The 20,858-nt window shown below is 30.8% G+C and overlaps 1 protein-coding gene across 1 annotated transcript; it reads left to right on the top strand.

The window, feature by feature from the left end:
* Nucleotides 1–17,923: 17,923 nt before the first annotated feature.
* On the top strand, nt 17,924–18,781 carry LOC147802990 (ATP-dependent DNA helicase PIF1-like). Its single transcript, XM_087152812.1, has one exon. It carries the CDS (start codon nt 17,924–17,926, stop codon nt 18,779–18,781), a length of 858 nt encoding a protein of 285 aa, XP_087008938.1.
* The last annotated feature ends 2,077 nt before the right edge of the window (nt 18,782–20,858 follow it).

The raw sequence follows: 20,858 nt of genomic DNA, 5'->3' as shown, positions 1-20,858 counted from the left end.
ATTATATCGAATTCAAAATTTATTCCTCTAAAGAAAAAGAAGAAGTAAATTAATAACTTATTTTTAGCTAATTACTTGTTAAGTCCAAAAAAACCTCGAATGAGAATATTTTCTAATGATCAATGCGCAACAGCATACGCAAATGCATCAAAAACGCGTGCATTCCCACGCGCGTTTTACATGGCTGAAAATAATTGGTTGGTCTGATATCGCATTTCAACTTTAGTTATCTTTTTGTTTTCATTACATTATTTGTTTTATTTAACAATTTATGGTCCCGCAGGTGACTGATCGTTAAGATACGATTTCTAATTGATCAAGCATCACTGATAGCGGTCAGTGTGCGGGAGGGTGACCTTTTTGATCAGTCTGCAGAGAGACTGAGGGTGCACGGTATTAGTTTTTGTTAAGCTGTTCTACCGTAAAGGGCATGATTTCGCGCACAGGTAGTTAGGCTATCAAAGCAGGAGATTCATCCACTCTGCAGAGGATCAAAATTTTGATGGCACGTCTCTCTCCGCATTATCCCTATTGATATTTTCCAGATCATCACCGATGACCCATTATGCAGCTCCAGTGCGACGTAAATAAGGTACTACTACTTCTACAATATTTTATGATCATTTTCAGTTCTAAATTGTTATCATTGTTAGAGGCTGGGATAGCCTGGCCGGTGCGTTGGGCACATGTCCGTGACGTCATGTGTTCGACCTTCACCGGCCGAAGACTCTCCGCTTACAAAATGGTGACTGGTGCATGCCAAATCTGTCGGGGTTACAAAGTTCTCCAAGTTCCCATAACAAATCAATACCCCAGGGGGTACTGATTCGGAGGTTGTTCGTGCTCTGGTTCTGGTCAAAATTACTATCTGCAGATGGAAGTATGACGTGTGAATGTGCCCTACTTGTAAAGCGGGATACGTATTCGTGTTGTCTATCGGATCATCCTCAGGGATGTTTCCCAGACCTTCGTCAATAGTCATTGTGCAGCTCTAGTGCGACGTAAATAATAATACAGTACAGCATATGTATTACTGTTAATATTGTTTTATACTGCTATTGTTGTTTTTGATAACCAATAAATTTAAAAAAGAAGAAATGAAAAAGGAAAGAAATTAAAAACTGAGTTTCATAATATTGGCGATCGATAGCTGGAATATATTTTATCATAGGAAAGGGAGATAAGTTAGTTCCTGTCTTGATTTTTCAAATAGATTAAAGACTTTTAAGTAAAGAAACTTTACAGAATTGAAAACTACATTAAAAATAGTTCTAAAAGAAAGCGTTTTGGAAATTTTCGAAAATCTTTTTCACAATTAAATACGAACAAATATTATGAAATGGGGAAATATTGTAAAGCATTCCCATACAACTGATGAGAGGGAAGGCCAAAAGACATGGAACCAGTCTTCTCCCCAGATGGCGTATTCGAACGTTGCGATCGCGAATTAACAAATGCAGCAACGTATTGTCAAAGTTCACGAAATAATTTTTAATGCAACATAACGCAATGTAATGTTTGTGAATGGAATCGTTTATTGACAAATTAAAAAGATAGTTTATTTAATAACTAAAGAAATATTAATTTTGGGTTTTGTTATAACTTTACATCAGAAAACATAGTGAAACTTTACATCAGAAACCAAACACTTTACATCAGAAAAAAATATTATTTAAAAATATGACTAGCTGATTGCACCTGGTCTCTTAGTTTACTTGAAACTGTAAATTCAAATTAACTGAGTGAACATAATAAACTCAATCAACTTCACCTGTAAAATCGGTAACAATATTAATAGCAATATTAAAGTTTCTTAGATAGTTATATAAGAAAATTAAATCCGTCACAGCCCGTTAAAGGCCAAGGGGAGCCAGGAGGTTAAGGTTTTACAATTTCGTTATCAACATCGTGATGGAGGCAATGTGTTCACCACTACGCAAGGGTGATCCATACTTCGCAGTTAAGATAGTGCTCATAGATCTGAATCGGATTTTAAGCCGTCACGGGCGGTTAAACCCCTAAACTTCGATGACAGCGCAATGCTTTCACCGCTGAGCTATCGTGTCGCACTTATTTCGGCAAACATTACTGTAACTTCGTCGCCATAAGAAATCGAATAAAACAGAAATAATTTTACTTCAAACATAGTTCATGGAGCAATGGTGGGTCAAGGGATAGAGCGTTCGCTTTCTAATGATGTAAACAGGGTTCGAATCCCTGGGGATGGCTGGTCGATACAAATTCTGCTCCCGGCTAGCACCGACCACAGTGATGACGTAAAAAATATCCTCAGTGGTAGATGGATCCTGGGTTAGAGCCCCCTTGCCGCCAGGTAAGCCGTGGGAAGTTTTCGTAGTTTTCGGGAAGTTTCATGTAACGCACGCAAATGCGGATTAGTTCAATCGAAAAGTCTACCACGAAGGCAAATTTTGCCGAATACTTGATCCAGGAGTTCCCTTGTATTCTGGATTGACTGGTCGATACGAATTCCGCATCCGGCTCGCATCGAACACAGTGCTGACGTAAAATATCCTCGGATCATGGGTTAGAGTCCCCTTGCCGTCAGTCTAACCGTAGGAGATTTTCATGGTTTTCCTCTTCTTATAACGCAAATGTGGATTAGTTCCTTCGAAAAGTCCCCACGAAAGAAAATTTCGCCCACTACTCGATCCAGGAGTTCCCTTGTCTTATGAAATTGCAAAAATTGCAAATTCTATAACAAAAATTGCGATTGTGTTCAAAATTGCAAGACTACGGAGTTGAACATTAGTAATCGTAAACCCAAAATTGGGCCGGCTGTTCAACGGTGGTCATATGAAAAACCATAGTCCCGGCTATTACTAAACCATAATATTTAATAATATAATAATTTGGTTGGGAATTTGAAATAGAATATTTTATTTCAAAATATTTGGAGTTACAAAACCTTTCTTGGATTATTGATGTTACGCTAAACAAGGGTGACAAAATGAGTCATAAAAAAATCACACAAGAAATTGCATAATAATAATAATAATAACTGATACAGATAATAATAATATATTAAAAAAATTAAAATACAAAGTAATAGCAGGAAAATAATATTTTTTCTTGCAAATATTACGCACTAGCTGAATACCGGTTCTTCGCACAGGGTGAATAAAAAATGAGTTAAGAATCAATGAATCAGTATTGCGAAACACTATGAAATCATGCTCACAACTGAAAAGCATATACCGACACAATAAAAGAGCTTGATGGAAGAACCAGGTAAGTGAAATTTTTAGGGGGATTAATGAATCACTACTTTTGCATTTTTTTAAATCTTAACAAAACTAATCACATAAATTTTAAGTATGCTAGCATGATTTTTATTTCAAATTAGGCAATAAGGTTTCATTTTTTAGGTATATATGTTTTATTTAGAATTAGGAACAATAAAGCAAATAATTATTAGCCCCGCCTTCTAAAAAATTGGTAATAAAATAGTTCGATTGCAACTTTTTTTTCGTTCTGAAAATATCACTTACCTGGTTCTTCCACTAAGTTTTTCAATTAATATAGCTAAAATAATTATTTTCTTTTTTAATATTATTTGCTGCCATTTTTGCTGGCTTTAGGTTATTGAAGTAAGTAAAACTTTTTTTTTTGTAGTTTATCCTATTAGAATAAAAATAAAATGTATTTAGCATCACTTGGCATGATGCTATTACTCGCGACCAACGCATAATAGTTAAAATTTACCACTATCAAATAATTTTCTCCGGTACATATTCCTTTAGACGGGCAGTAAAACACTTTTTTCTAAAGTATCGGTATTTAAACTGCTTAGTTTTGGTTCTGTTTTAATCATTACCAAATATATCATAGCATTTTATACCTACAGTAGTATATTTGGTACTTATTATATAACCCTTCAACATTTAAGTGTTGTGAAAAATATATTTGCCAGTGACAGCCAACTAAAGCCGAAATTTTTAAAAATATATATATAATTCTTATTAGAAGTTAATCAGGATTTTGGAACACAGCCATTTCTCTATCTAACCTTTAATTTACTGTTAAAATATTTATTAGTGTGATGAAAATGAATAAGTATCTTTTCTCCATTATTTTTGCTTTTTAGTACATAAGTTTTTTTTAATATCAATTAACATATTACCAACATTAATTAAGCATCATTGTCGTCATTGATAGTATGACGATTTCTCATGGCTCTTCTAAGCAAATAAATACCTGAGCTTTTGCTTTCTAGTATACAGCTTATTTCTTTTATTTCAATATGCATATAGTATTACCTAAATTAATTAAGCATCATTGTCGTCAATAATAATATGGGATTTTTTACGTTTCACCAAAACAAATAAATATAACATTCCCATTAATTTAGCCTTTAAATACATAAATATTTGTTTTTCTTTTGAACTAGGAGTTCCGCCCCCTGCTCGCTAACGCTCGCCAACCCCCGAGAATTGCTACGCAATCCTATGTGGTTCACGCCGTGAACCATGGCTCGCTGCGCTCGCTCGCCAATGAACACAATGTTCTAGCACAAAGACATAATATATTATCATCAAAGACATAGTATTTTATCATCAAAGACACAGTATTTTATCATCAAAGACATAGTATTGTACTTATGTAGAAGAACTCTACCAATGTTCTTATTGGCTTTTAAAAAAGTATATTAGCTATTTAGATTGTACATGGTGAAAAAATCAAAACATTAACGAAATAAGAAACATATTAGCAAAATAAATTATCAAATATTGCTTCACTAATATTCTGCATTTTAAAGCGTGAAAATTCAATGCATAAATAAACGCGAAATATAAAAAAATTCAATGCATTCAATACCAACACTTAAATTTTTTTAGACGTTTTGGTAGCTCCCAGTAGAAAAATATCAATTCAACAGCGGTCTTTTAAAGCATTCTCACTTCAATTAATTAAGTAATTCCTAATTGAGTTTAAATTAAATATTGTCATGTTTTTAGTGCATGAATCTGAATTGAACAACCTGATAATGCTCACTCTGGTTATTGTTATCTGGTTGCTCACTACGTGCTCTTGCGCGCCGAATCCAATCAATTAAAAATGAAAACTGTTGCCAGCGCGAGAAAAGAAATATCATCGGTTTTATTGATACATACATACGTACGTATTAGCGTTTTATATAATACTAGGAGACTTCGTCCCCTGCTCGCTGGCGCTCGCCAACCCCCGGAACTGCTTTCGCAGTTCATTTCGGATTGCTTCGCAATCCGATTCTCGCTTTGCTCGCTCATTGGATACGTTCTTAACGTCTAGCTCTTGTATACTTTTTTGAACACTGAAGTTCCGAAAACTTTTCACTGTAGAAAATTCTAAACCTGTGCATTTCAATATTAATTTGAAATTGAAAACAGTTCACATATTTTTCTTAATCACACTATTCTAAATTTCAGTTGTTGAGAAAAGTAACTGTTGTAAGTTTTGTTTTAAAGTCTTTCCCACTAGAGGGCTAAGACCATGTGTTGTAAAACAATATGAAATAAGACTGAACGCCGGATGTAAAGCATCGGCTTCGATGAAGATAATTTTGTGAGAATTTTTTGATAATTCGGTGAGAATTCACCCGACTAACCATATGATGCTCACTACGTGCTCTTGCGCGCCGAAGCCTATCAATTAAAAATAAAAACTGTTGCCTACGCGAGAAAAGAAATATCATCGGTTTTATTGATACATACGTACGTATTAGCGTTTTATATAATATAGATAGATTACCGTTGATATTGAATAAATAGTTTTTAAAAAAAAGTATTTTAAAAGAAAAATAAATAATAAAAGAAATAGTGCGTGGAGTCCCTCCGCGCGGAAGAAGTTAAACTTCGCAACCTGCGACGTTAATTGTAGAAGAATCAGCAGTCGTAGAAGGATCACTAGTTCTATTCAACGACTCTTTTTCCTGCTCCGCTCGCTTCCGTGCTCTGTAATCACGGTAATATTGTGCATTTTTCCCTCGTGGACCTCTTGAGCCAGTGGAAGTGCTTGTGGTTGCCTAATCGTCTCGCCCTGGAAAATGTATTTGTATTAATAATGTATGTGAATGCGCCATTATGTAATTTCAGAAGAGAAACAATCAATTGATATTCACAAGAGACGTACCTTGACATAACCTTAAATCCGTCGCATTGTCTGTGGGATTGTTTTCACTCATTTTTTACAATTGTTATCCACTAAATTTGAAAATAAAAAATACTACCCTATTAAATTATATGTGTATCAAAATAAACTAAAAAAATATTTATAGAAAAACAATACTTTTATGACTTTCATTATTTTTATGCTAGTGAGAACCAAAACAATATGGAAATGAATGAGGGAAAACTGGATCCTACCACGTGATTTCCCGACCAATAAAAATGTAGCGTTAAACGTTTAACGCGACCTTGTTGGAAGTCGCATAAGAAGTATAACTTCAAAAAGTGCGTGGTATCAGACAACTTTAAAAGCATAAATTTGGTGACGTAGACCTCGGGTGTTACCACATAATGTTGTTCATTGAATTTATCTGACACAGCGAATATAAAATAATTCAATATTTGAATACATGCAGTAAACCATTTTTTTTTTATCCAATAGAGCTATAGGCGAGAAATTATCGCTGATGTTATTTTTAAAATACGTGAATAACTGAATAGTCTATTGTTAAATTTAAAACAATGACTAACGTTTGACCAGTCAGAAAATTCTCTTTCCTTTTCGCTCATCCCGTTCGAACGGTTCGTCGTAGAATGTTCTAATATCGACAGTGACCTTCCTCTTGCTTTAAACTATGTAGGACAAGTTTCATCTATTTCGGTTGGATGGTTTAGGAATCTATAAAGGACACCCACACCCACACACAGACATTCATCTTTCAATTCCTACTATTAGTTCACACTCTTCCTGTATCTTGTTCAAATTTTCAATCGTTAATAAAATACTTTTAATTCGTTCACTCAAGTTAAAATATATTTCTTTAGACTTGTAGCGGATGACACTTGATGTTAATACAGTTTTTTCAAATATTAATTCATTAATCAAATAGGGATGAGCGAAAAACGAAATAGAATTTTCTGATTGGTTTAGCATTAGTTAGTCATTGTTTCAAATTTTACTATAAGCGATTCAATTCTTCATTCATTTTAAAAATAACATCAGTGATAATTTCAAACTCATATCTTTATTTGAACGAAAAAATAGTTTATTGCGCACATTTAAATATTTAGTTATTTTATATTTACTGTGTCAGATAAATTCAATAAAGAACATTACGTTTAAGCACGTGTGGTCCACGTCAGCAAATGTATACTTTCATAGTTGTCAGTACAGTTTTTTCAAATATTATTACTTTAATTAAATTTAATTAATTAATTTTAGTTTTATATGGGAGAAAAAATTGTAATTATTTAATAAAAAGTAACTAAAATAAAACTTTTCTTTATTGACCTAACCCAGAAATTGACTTTAATTTTTTTATTCCTTGTTATATATATTGATTATTATATTCATAATATAAATGTAAAAAATTTGTACCGGTGAAAAATTAAGTATACATTAATAAAAATAAACTTAGTTAATTATTACTAATAATTAACTTTTACGTTTTATCACACAACCTGGACTAAAAAGCGGAAGACTAAGATTCTTAAGAAGCTACTAAAATAGTAGATATAGAAAGTGAAACATGTATAGAATATAAAACTAACTAATTTTTTTTAAGGAAATTATATTTTTTCTGCGTGAAGTGAGTCTGTACTTGCGTTGCTGCGTGTGAGCAAAAAAAAAAAAGAAAAAAAAAATACTGTCTTCTTGCATTAAATACTTTTATAGAATGTTATAACCCTAATATGATTTTCATTTTTTATTAATTAATTAATTAATTTATTATTATTTTTTTGTGTTTATGAGTTATTTGAAATTTTTCTACTATTAGTTCATATCCTAAATAAATGAATAAAATAAGGTTATAGAAGAAGTAAGTAAAAACAAAATAGAATAAAGAATAAATTAACTGTGAATCATCTCATCTTATATTGACCGCATAAAAAAGTATAAAGTAAGTCGTAAAAAACAATAAAGGAAAGGATAAATCGGAAATATTTCTTTGTTCATTCATAATACAACCAATCAAAATATAGATTAATGAAATAAGCTTAATAAAGAGAAGAAAAAAAAAACTGATTTATTTCTCATCGATTGCAATATTAATTTTGAAACTTTTACATTCTAAATTCATTTTACGTGAAAATTGTAACACCATTGAAGGCATTTTGTAAATTAAACCTAACTTACTTGATTTGTAATGTGAGGTAGGACACACAATTGATTAAAATTACAAAGCGATAGCGCCTATACCAGGATTACACATGTTTATTTGTACCACAATCAGTTCTATGTGGAGTTAAATTTCATTAATTTCTGGCAATTCTTTCATAGTGTTGCAATTTTCACGTGCATTAGTTTATATTTGTAGTTTAAAAAAAGAAATAAAATTCGAAATGTGAAATCTCATGCATATTCAACGTATAATGGGGGACGGATCATATGAGCATAAATAGTAAATAATAATAATCAGCATTAAATCGCAAGTTTTTATTGACTTTGCTCTTTACTTAGTACCAGTAATTGATAAACACCAATCAGCAGCTCTTTTTTGAAGATATCATGCTTTCCTAAGCTGCATAAATTTGACAAATAATTTCTGTATATTTCAATTATGTAACTAAATTCTTATGATTATAAGGCACGTATAAAACAAGTAACAAATGCTTTTGGACCGTTGTTAGTAGTTTAAAGGCGAATAGTTATACAATTTAAAGATAGTGACAATATGGCTGCCAAGAGGGCAGTTTGTTGCATAAAGTGTACTTACTGGTAAAATGTGAGTTCTTTTTGTTGGATTAAATTGATAGATTGGCAATAGTCTACTTAATACTAAGTTCGTTTCGATACTCTTTACTGATTAATCAAGAACATTGAGTGTGGTCGATCATTTGTCGAGTTATTTCAGTTTTTCTGTTGGATTAATTTTTTTTGGACAAACTTACTTATATAAGCTGTTATAAATGCAAGAATGTTTTTGACTGTAGAATAAAGATCTTTATGTTCTCATAAGATTTTCATAAATTTGTCAATTCTATAAAATAATTTTATAATAGTTAACTTTATTCAGTTCGGTTTTGTTTGAATTCATTAGAATGTTCTGAGTGTGTTCTATTTATGTTTGATTAACAAACCAATTTTATTTTGATAAATATTGTATCTTAAATTATGGATTCTTTCTTCACATTGCATCGTAAAAGTAACCCCAGGTAGCAAAATTATATTATCTAACATTTGGAGGATGCAATACAATACTGCCGTGCTAGAAAACGCTAGACTTCTGAATCCTATCTTCTAAAATTGGAGCTAATATTATAATGCTCAATCTAACTTTCGAACTTTTTAAATTATCATCTATTTCATTTCTTTTGGTTCGGCTCCATGTTTTTATGAAAGGATATCCCATATTATTAATAAATAAACATTTATTTATGAAAGAAAGCAATAAAATAAATATTAGATAAAATATCACTTTTAGCCAATGCAATTTTACGCCAGAAAACGCAGGAAAATATTAGTGAAAGTAAATTCTGTTCGCGAACGATATAAAACTATGAAAACTTTTTCAACTGCTGATTTGTAAATTCTTCTCGATTGTTTATATCCCCATTCACCATACTGTTTGTAATCAGCAAAATGTAATAACTCAACTGTTGTAATAATTACGTATTAAAAATACCGGGATTTTGAAAAGCTTGTAAAATTCTATTGTAGTTAGTAACTCTCGAAAAACTGATTGGTAAGCTATTTGAAATCCGGTGAAATTGTCGTGAATCGACTCCATTAAATATTAATTACTGAAATGTGGAATTTCAAATTTCGTGGTTGTAATAAAAATATATTGAAAATTATGGGAATTTTAAAAATCATATCAAAATCATTTCATTTTTATATCTATCTATCTATGTATATATATATATATATATATATATATATATATATATATATATATATATATATATATATATATATATATATATATATATATATATATATATATATATATATATATATATATATATATATATATATATATATATATATATATATATATATATATATAACACGATATATAACGATTATATCCGTAAATAGGAGTGCTTTCTAATATTGTATCAATATAGCCAAGCAAAATATATCAATACATTAGTGTGAGGAGCACTCAAGAAGATTTTTCTTGCAAAAAATTTACAACAAATAAAATGGAACACATTAAGTAAAAATATCACGTAAAAACAGAAAATAAAATATAAAGAAAAAACAGAATAAAACATGATACGAAATCTATAAAGCGAGTAGCGAATTCAAATGTATTTACATGAACGGGAAATTTTTCAAGAATGATAAAATATTTTCGTAACGAGATTGCCAGATTGCAAAATATGAGACTAAAAGCGCAAATTGAGGTAAAAGCGTAAATAGAGGGATTTTGTATTAAAGTGCGTTTTCACTGCAGTACTGAAGTGCGTTTGATTTATTAGTTACCAAGGATGGGCCCGAAAACGGATGTGCGCAAGGTAATATTATACTGGATAATTTAAGGAAGTGGACAATTAATGATTTCAGAAAATTAACATTTATTTAAGAAAAAAAGTAAAATAGAAGAGAGAAAGAAACATGAATTGCCTGTTTTGCACATAATTTTAGCCACGGATTTGCCCGAAATAGGTTTGCACATGGTAAAAATTATATAAATGAACAAAGAAATTTTTTAGTAAATTTATTTACAATAATATACAATTAATTCAATGATTTTATATAGAATTTAATTACTTTAGTTGAGTATCCATTGGTTTTTTTAATCAAATTTTGAAAGAGTTTGTCTATTTGTTTTTTGGATAAGTAAATATCTCTACACTCTTTTAATTCTATTCATTTCATTAAAAATGGAATTTAAATAGATGTTCTTAGAAACATTAGAATTCCAAGTAATTAGCTTATTTATATTAAAATCATTTCTTTTATCGCATAATTCAACAAAGCAGATATTTTCTTCTTTTATAATACCATAATCCAAAAAATTGAAATTAATATTATCATCATAATTACGAAGCAAGATTAATATTAAATATTATAAATATTATTTAATAACAAGTAAATATTATTTAATAAAATAGAATAACCGTGAAAATTAAAGATAATTAAATCATCAATAAATCTAAAAACAAATTTAATATTAAGAGTATAATTTTTTTCATAATAATGCAAAAATAAGTTAGCTAAGAGAGATGAATAATTAGATCCTTGTGGTATTCCATCAATTTGAAGAAAAATATTTTTTCCATTGTAGAGATAATTATTAAAAAGACAAAAATTAATTAGAATTTCCCAATAATCAAAATCGCAATAAAGGTATTTTTAAAATCACAAGAATAATTCAAAAGGACATCTTTTAGTTTAGAAAGGGGAATGCTATTGAAAAGATCCTGGAAATCAAAAGTCGCAATAGAATGTGACTTGTTGCGAATGGTTGATTATTAGTGAAACTCCAAGAAAAACCTTCTTTAATAATATTGTTAATAATTTTATTTAAGTAGTTAGAGAAAATAGTGCCAGGTTTAGTTAGGTAAGTATTAGATCCACATGTGATTGTTCTAAATTTTATAGGAATTTTTATGAAATTTAGGACTGATAATTAAGTAAGGAAATTGTATATTGCTAATTTTAATTTTTAACCTCTTATGCAAAGCAAATTTTTTTTTAATGACAATATTATTATTAAATTACTAAGTTTAAAATTTTTACTATTTTTTAACTCTGTATTTAAAAGTTCAGCATAGAATTTTTTACATAAGGTTGCATAATTATTGTTAGCTTTGTCTATGGGAGTAATTACAAATCATTTTTTGTAGTTGCTTAATTGATTGAACAATTTTAGAAAAATTTGTAAAATTGCTACTGTTGTTAAAATATTCCTTATTATTAAAAACAAAGTTTTTGAAGTAATAATAAACACCCCATTTCCATTCTGTTAGAATACCTAAAGGTAAAGAGAATCTATTTCATATCTTTAAACAAAAACTATTGAGATCATTAAGAAAGTATTTCAGAATTTTATTAATGGATATATGGTATATGGGTCTAAATTTTGTACCTTTTATCATTAAATTCCTAAGTTCTAAGATTTCAGTAATATTTAATTTACCAGCAATAATATGTTTATGATGTTTATCAACAAAATCAAAATATTTCACTTCTTCACAGTGACATTCGTAATCGGATCCATTAATCCTCCCTAAATTTTTGCTTATATCATTATAATTAAATATAGTTCTACCAAGCGATTTATTTTACTTAAAGCTTTTAATTATGTTCAAATCCTTTAATGGAAATAAAGTTTTAAAATTTTCAAAAATATTATTAAATTTGATCTTATCGGTTTTGAAAGTTAGTAGCGAAATATAAATTAGCTAAATTTTTCTTCTTATTTGGAGAAATTTTGCTCATTTTGGCTTTTACAAGATCGAAACAAAGAATTTTGAAGAGTAAATTAATAAAAGAAAAGTTAATAATAAGATCTTGAAGCTTATATACATCATTATTCTTAAGGGAGAAAACAAAATCTTTAATTGGTTTAATATTATAATGTTTATTAAAATCTTTTTCCACATTTGAAATAAAATTTATATGTAATTTGTCACTACTAAGATAGTTTCTATTACTTCTTGATCCCCGTTTACCTCGATTTGTACGTTTATCCATAATATGAAAAAGTGAATAAGTTGAGGAGTTATTAAAGTTAACCTGTGTATGTTGGATGGTATGGCTTAGCTCATACGGCAAAATTGTTTTGTATAAAAGCATGTAGTAATTTTCCTTTTGTAGTCTTAAATCTAAATCTTCAACTATATCTAAAATATTAATTTTGACACTGTTAAAATTATGTTCTTTAAAATGATTCAATTCCAGGTTATTGATAGTTTTATTACTGTTTATATCAGAACGGTGCTGATTAATTCGAATGTTAAGTGAGTTACTGGTTTGTATATATATATATATATATATAAACTATGTAGGAATTTGTGCTATTCGATTTTGCCTACCTTAATACCTTAAGAAAACATCGCAATTTTTGAAAATGTGCAGTAACAATTCTCGAAAAGTGACGGAATTGTTGCGAATCGAGTATCAAAAAGTTCTTACTCAAAGCTGATATTTGATATTCACGAGTCGAGATTATCGTCATTTAAAAAAATTTCGAGATTTAATAAACATCGATATTTTGTTTTTTTTAGAAAAAAAGAATGTGGAAATTCGTAAAAAAAAATTGTCTGGAAAATGATTGAAATATAAATTGATTAATGATGGAATTGGCGTAAATTGAACGTATTTTATTCTTTTATATTTGGCCAGTAACAGGGTCGTCACTTTTGGCGACTAGAGCTTTATATTTTGATAGCCATTTTCAGTGTAATGAATAATTATCCATTAGTGACAGCAAATCTAGAGCTATACTCTTTCAATAGGAGAGAGGGTCATACTTGAAAAATGGCGTCTTAATTACAGTTTATCCAAAAGAAAAATTGAAAGTCTTACTGCTTTTTTTTAAGTTGATTTGTTGTGTAAATTGCTGTGTTAAGTCGAAATTTGCTCCAGAGATATTTAAAGTTTAAATGAGTTCCAATTTGTATGAATCTTATTAAAATTAGGGTTTTGAAATTTTTGCGAAAAAGCCTTAAAATTTATTTTTGAAAACAAATAAATTCTTAAATTTTTAACTATTCCTTAAGATTCTAAACTTTAAACATCTATAAAATTATATCAAGCGCCATCAACTCTTTTCTTTTCCCTTATAAGCGTAATTTTCAGATTAATTAACTAAAACTTCGAAGTCTCCAGCTTCGATATAAATTAATTGAAGCCGATAATGACTTTCTAACTTGTTAAACTCACCCTTTTAACGAGAAAGTGCTTTAAATTTAAAAAAAAATGAAGTTTAAAAGAGCTTAACTATTTGAACAGGACCAAATTACGAGAGTTAATTTAATGTTACATTGCATTATAGTTTATTTTATTCGAAAAAAAATGTCTAGTTAACTAGATACTAGTTCTAAATTAGCACCCTAGTTAACCTTCAGAAAAGTTCATTCAATAAATTTTCCTCATTTATGGAAATAATTTTGTTATACCATAAGTAGTGTTCCAGATCGGCATTGGGAAGAAAAAATCTTATTTTTTGCACAAACCTTTTTTAAAAATGTTTTTGAATTACAGTAAAAGAAGTCAAACAATCAATGACGGAAAAGGCATTCCTATCATAGAAATGGTATAGCGAAACTTTCATTCATATTAAGAAGACATTTTCTTCTGATACTTTAACTTGTACAAAAATCTGAACTGAAATGATTCATAAAGCATAATACTCGATTCCTATATCTTTTTCTTAGAATCGTTAAAACAGTTGCCGAAAGTATAGAGTTGAAACAGTTTTACTTGTTTAAACGCCATACAGTGGAGTATTGGCGATCGAAATGGGTTACAGGTGGCGCTTAGCATAAGATATTACAAATGGCAACACTAAGCATTCTTTCACCATTAGCGCGTGGATAGTCACAGGTAGTATATGGCATCGTAGGTAGGCCACCCACAAAAAGATATGAAGAGAAAAAGATGTTACAGATAATATGCCAAACAAAACACGCCAATATGCCAAACAAAGATAATATGCCAATATGCCAAACAAAAAATCACACGGTTCTAATCAGTAAATAACTATAAGAATGTAATTAAATAAAAGTAAGGGATAAATAAATCGGACAAAAATTGTAACACTACTAAACCAAAATTTATAAAAATGACAATAAATTAAACATTACTACGCTAAAATATCGATAATATTAAATCATCTTAAAATATATAAATCAATTTAAAATATGCATATTAAATTTGATTTAAAATATAGTATTTTAAACTTATAATCAAATTAATAAGTTAAATAATTTTTTTTTGTGTGGAAATGATTTACTCAAATAAATTACTATTTGTTACTTGATGGAAAGGAAATATTTATATAAGATTCGATTTATATATTTTTCATATATTTTTCATATATAATTCATATATTTTTTCATGTTTGTTAATTCTTCAGGTGCTTTGAACTTGTTTGCTCAACTAGTGTTTTTTGCTAACTTTTATATTTGTTTTCTTAAATAGCTAGTTTTAATTATTATAGTTTTATTATTTTTGTTTCGATTATCACTGTCTGATATGTCAAAACATACCTTATTATTCTTAGTTGCAAATTGCAAAAAATATTAATATTAGAAACGTTATTTAATTTTTAAGTTGTGAATTGTTAATTAGAAGTTGCTCAAAATATCTTTATATTCTTTTATTGTTTTTTTTACTAATTAAAACTACAGATTTTTTTGTCCGAAACGACATTTCATACAGTATGGTAATTTAGCTAGATTTTTTTAGAACGTTTTAAATTTTTTCTCAGAAAAAAGGAAAAGAAATTATGCGCTGTATCGAATAAAATACGCTTACCTAACATCTCATAAAAATAAAAGAGAAAACAGCCTAAATTATTTTGGTGGTATGAAAGAGACATGTTTGCAAAGGTTGATTTTATAAAAAATCGCATGTGTACTGCATTCTACGCAACTCTGTATTGGCAAGTGTAACGTTTCCAAAAGTTTGAATTTCGGAATACATATGTTACGGTCAATTTGAATAGTCGTTTATTATTAATACTTACCGGTTAATATTAATAATAACCTAATAAGCCGGTTAAAGTGAATAATTTAAGCGAATTTATCACATTAACCGGTTATTATTTCTAATGAAATAGTGAAGTTTGGTCAATGTCATTCTTTCGCGTCTTTATTGGGGATATTTCCGTATCGTGATCTGCCTCACCAAGTAAAATCGCCAAAGCGCTAAATTGATTTTAAATTGGAAAAATTTAAAATAAATAAAAAAACAACAATATGTAGATGCTTGCCCGGAGATAGTTACGAGTTATACTTTGCGAGTTGGTTCCTTTCTGTGAATTTTTTTAGTTTCTCGAGGACCGTTGCCCAGAAGTTAGCAAGACTTGGCGATTATTCTGCCACAGATCACATTACAGAAATCTCCCCTTTTTATTTCTCACTTAGACCAAAAGAAGCGGTTGTTATTAATTTTGACCAGTTAGTATTAATAATAACCGGATTTTTTACTTTCACCATAACACATGTACAAAGAGGCACACACATTCAGGGACTGATCAAGACAAATTCAGGCCCAAGGCCCACCAAATTTTCTGGGCCCCTTGCAAAATATGTTGAAATTAGATTACTGAAGAGTAGTCCTAATAATGAAAAAGAATCTATTGAACTGTATGATTCAAGAGAAACATTCTAAAAAATTTTGAAAGCAGACAATTGAGGATTATTTTTCAAAGATGAAGTTTACGTATCTGTAAATCTTATACTATAATACGAGGAATGGTTGCCAAGTCGAAAATCGCCCCAGAATTAATAAACTCCGGTAAACTTGGGGGTCTGGGGTTTTTGGCCACGAGGAATCGATTGGCGCCGGTTTTGAAGCGCTACGGTCGAGCAGTTCGGAGTTACAGATAGGATATTTTCAAACTTTATTAGTTCGCCATAATGGCTATAGATACTTTTCTCCACTCTTATAAATGTATGCTAATGCGAACCTTACAATTGAAATATTAATTTTCGACAACTTAAACCAATAATATACGAAGGAATTAATAATTTAATTGTAAGGTTCGCATTAGTTTACATTTATCAAAGTGGAGAAAAGTTTAACTTTTGTGTTAAAATCACCGTCAACAAAGTCCGACATTTCAACATTCATCAGATTTCAAGCTACATTTTCAACATGCAGAACGCACCTCTACATGAAATTCTTCAAGGAGCCGGAATTTTGGAAAAACAAGCGATCAACTCAATTCTACCCGCAAATGGACAACTAGAAGATACCGTCATTGTCAGAATGCTTCTCCATTACGCCGAACAAGCTTACCCGACCGTCAAAGTTGCCGTACTTCACCCTGAATTTGTTGCACGCTTCTACGTTACAACAGCGGATGGCACTTATGAAGGAATGGCTCTTCTCAACGATATCAGCGACCAGAACAAGGCTTCCAACTATCTATACGGCGTTCAACAAGGATTCGACGTGCTACTCATTCCCATTCACAAGAGAGCTCAAATGGATAGAGGCGAGCACTGGATGCTCGGAATTTACGAAGCAAGCTATGGAGAACGTCAACTATTAGTCTGCGATCCAGTCGACAACCCGCTGCCCATCGATGCTGTTTTGAGAAAAATACTGCGACACGTTTTGAATACCGTTGTTACGAATGAAAAGCTGAAAGGATGCATCGTGAAACCTCGCAACGCTTACAACCACTAAGATGACGCGTCTTCCTGCGGAGTTTACATCGTCTTTTATGCTCGACAATACCTCTCTCATCGACGCCTTTTCCTGGACAAGAATTTTCAAGAAGCGGATGAACGGAAGCAAATTTACGAATTCGTTGTGAACAGTGACCAATTGAACATGTCGGGACCATCTGAAGCCGCATCTTTCACATCTTCGACCAATATGCACGCTTTGAATATCCAAGACCCGATGATAACGCCGTTGCGCCCGACAAGAGCAGTCAAGCAGCGTAGCAAGGAACGAATCTCGGATATATTGATGGAACTTAATGCATCTCAACGAGAAAAATACCGCGATTATGAAAGACGCAGACGAAAAAACGAAACAATGAGGGGCCGCAACATTCGCCTAGAGGAACAACGCTGCCGTAACGAAAGACTCCGTAGAGCTGATAATACGAGGAACATTGAACATGCGCGTTGATCCTGAAGAAGAAGAATTCGCGAAATACCTGCTAAAGCTCGGCGACGGGGAACTCGAAGTGAATGAACTCGGCGAAATAGAAGTCCTAGAAGAAATTCGCTCTGGTGGTAACGTCATCGATGAAATGAACTACGAAGCAATGAAGAATCGCGCTATTCTTGCACCATTGAACGACGATAAGGACAAGATCAACGAGCAGATTATTGCTATGCTTCCAGGCGAAGAGAAGACAGACACAAGTTTCGACTCGGTAAAGGATCAACATGAAGGGGGAATTCAATTCGCGCCTGAATTCCTGAACTCGATCAGCATCGCCGACTTGCCTCCACACAATCTGAAGCTCAAGAAGAACGCCATCATCATGCTTCTCCGAAACTTGGACGTCTCTGAAGGAATGTGCAACGGAACACGATTGATTGTCACCGAACTTTGCAACAACATCATCAAGGCTAAGATCATCACCGGTGAACACGCAGGCCGACAAGTACACCTTCCAAGGATCACGCTCGATTCCAGCAAATCACAGCTTGGCGCAACTATGCAACGGCACCAATTCCCAGTTACTCCCGCATTCGCCATTACGATACACAAGTCACAAGGCCAAACATTCGAATTCGTCGGCGTGCTTCTCCTCACGACGGTCTTCGTGCACAGAATGCTCTACGTCGCGTTTTCAAGAGTCAAGCGTCAAAGTGCGTTGAAGGTCCTGCTGCCTCCTGAGAATCCAACCCACACCCGAAACGTCGTATGGAAGGAAGTCCTGAACAAGAGAAACTCACCAGCCGCACCTGCCTCTCCGACAAGGAACTACCTGGACAACATGGAAGACTTCGCAATCGATGATTAATGTTTGGTGTTCGATGATGTTTGGTTTTTCTAAATAAATTTGTCAAAAATATTGAACTTCAACACACTTCAATCTTTACACTGCTCACTTTGTACCATTTCTTTAATTGTATAATTTTTTGTTATCAATTACATTTTATTTCCTATGACTTTTCAAACTTTACCTTTGTATAGAATAGTTCCCTTTCCAAACTTTGTTTAGATAGTTTATAATGGTGCACTTTAACCGGTTATCTTTTCACCAATGGTTTCACAAATTTTCTTATGGCATGTATTGTTTTGATAAATCACAATTGAAAATTTAAATCTTCGAGTTAGCTTCGATACCTGTTTTCTCCGAGCGGAGCTCGGTCACCCGCTGGTTAAAGTTAAATATAAAACAACTAAGCAAAGTTTTGTCAAAATAAAAATAGTTTGGTGACCACAAACATTTGAAATCAGTGATTTTCGCTAAAAGTCACTGATTAGCTGAATTATTTTTTTATTGTAAGCTGTAATTATTTTTTATTTAGTGCTTAAATCAACACATAGCTAGCCCACCTTCTTTTTACTAATTGTTGATGCCCTTCAGAAATTGTGGGCCCTAGGTCCATGCCTATGGGGCCTAGGCTATAATCAGGCCCTGCACTTATGTCCCATTAATAGAAAAGCAGTTTTATCACATTGACCAAACTTCATTGGTTATTATTAATTAATAACAGATAAAAGTGAATAATTTGTGATATTTCTCACTTTGACCAAACGAAAGCGGTTATTGTTAATATTAACTGGCTAGTATTAATAATAACCGGATTTATTACTTTAACCGTAACATATATATTTGCAAAAAAAGCTGAATTATGAATCTAAGATAATTAAAAGAAAACTTTTATATGTGTGTATGTCCTGTTTCTTTAAACTAACAAATAGAATACTAATTTTGACATTAGAAAACAGACAACTTGTTTTTGTTTACATTTATTTTCTATCACCACATATTAACAAACACATAAGTTTATTTATACAGATCCAAATGTATTTTACACAAATAAATACACATTTTATAATAAATATTTCTGTGCTGTTTATTTATTACATTATCTACAGAGTGATTGCAGCAAGCATTTATTTTAGCTACTTCCACATACTATGGACCAACAAACGCCATTTAAAGACCTCCTTAAAATTAGAATAAATATTAAGTATACATTTCATTCATAAATACATTTCATTTACTTCAGTTTATTTGAAAAATAATAATGGTTTTAATTTGATGAAATTACTGACAAAAATTCAGAACCTCATAATCTAATTGGAATAATTATTAAGTATTACAAAATAGGAATACATTTCATTCACTGTAGTTTTTTTTTTTTTTTTGTAAAATAATAATAGTTCCAATTTGATGATGTTGCATACAAAATTCAATTCCTTACAATAGATTTCTGAGATTGGTATGTAAATCTGTTTGTAAAAATTGAAGATACTCTAAAACAGTTTAATTAGGCAATTTAAAATCAATATTATTAGATAACTAGCTACTGTATTGTTTTATAGAATAATGGCATAGCCTTATTTATAAATTAAAATTTTGGAAAAGTAGAAATAGTTTTATTAAAAAAAAATAATGTAAATATTTAAAAAAAACATGATAGTATTTTTATTTATTTAAAATCCATAAATTTTTTAAAAATAAATTTTGTATTTATTGAGTTAAATTTTATAAAACTTATGATTGTCAAATCCGCAGAAAACCGTTTTAATTTTGGACACGATAAGATAAATTGTTGTTTATTAAAATATTTATGATTGTTTGATTTATGGAAATTTATAGTTAATATTTAATGGTTGTGTAACTAAAAAATTATAATTTGAATTTAAAATGTAGGTTGTTGACAATAGTCATCTTTGAGAACCTAAATCTAGACCCTTATTAAAAATAGTTAGATGATGACCTTTTTTTTTATGTTCAGTTTTGTGAATAAATTGGTGAACTCCAAGGATTTATACGAAATAGTAAGCGTTAAGGCTAAAGAACGAATTATTAAATTAGTTGAAAAATTAAACTGAAAACTAGCAATGGGATACCAGCAAGTGAC

The sequence above is a fragment of the Parasteatoda tepidariorum genome, chromosome 10, assembly GCF_982258835.1.
Source record: "Parasteatoda tepidariorum strain Cologne lab strain chromosome 10, Ptep-v5.0, whole genome shotgun sequence".
NCBI classification, from domain to species: Eukaryota; Metazoa; Arthropoda; class Arachnida; order Araneae; family Theridiidae; genus Parasteatoda; species Parasteatoda tepidariorum.
This window is presented reverse-complemented; position numbering and strand designations above follow the sequence as displayed.

Bases quoted from the DNA above. Each gene is read 5' to 3' on its own strand.
- LOC147802990 (XM_087152812.1), top strand. From the start codon at position 17,924: ATGCGCGTTGATCCTGAAGAAGAAGAATTCGCGAAATACCTGCTAAAG.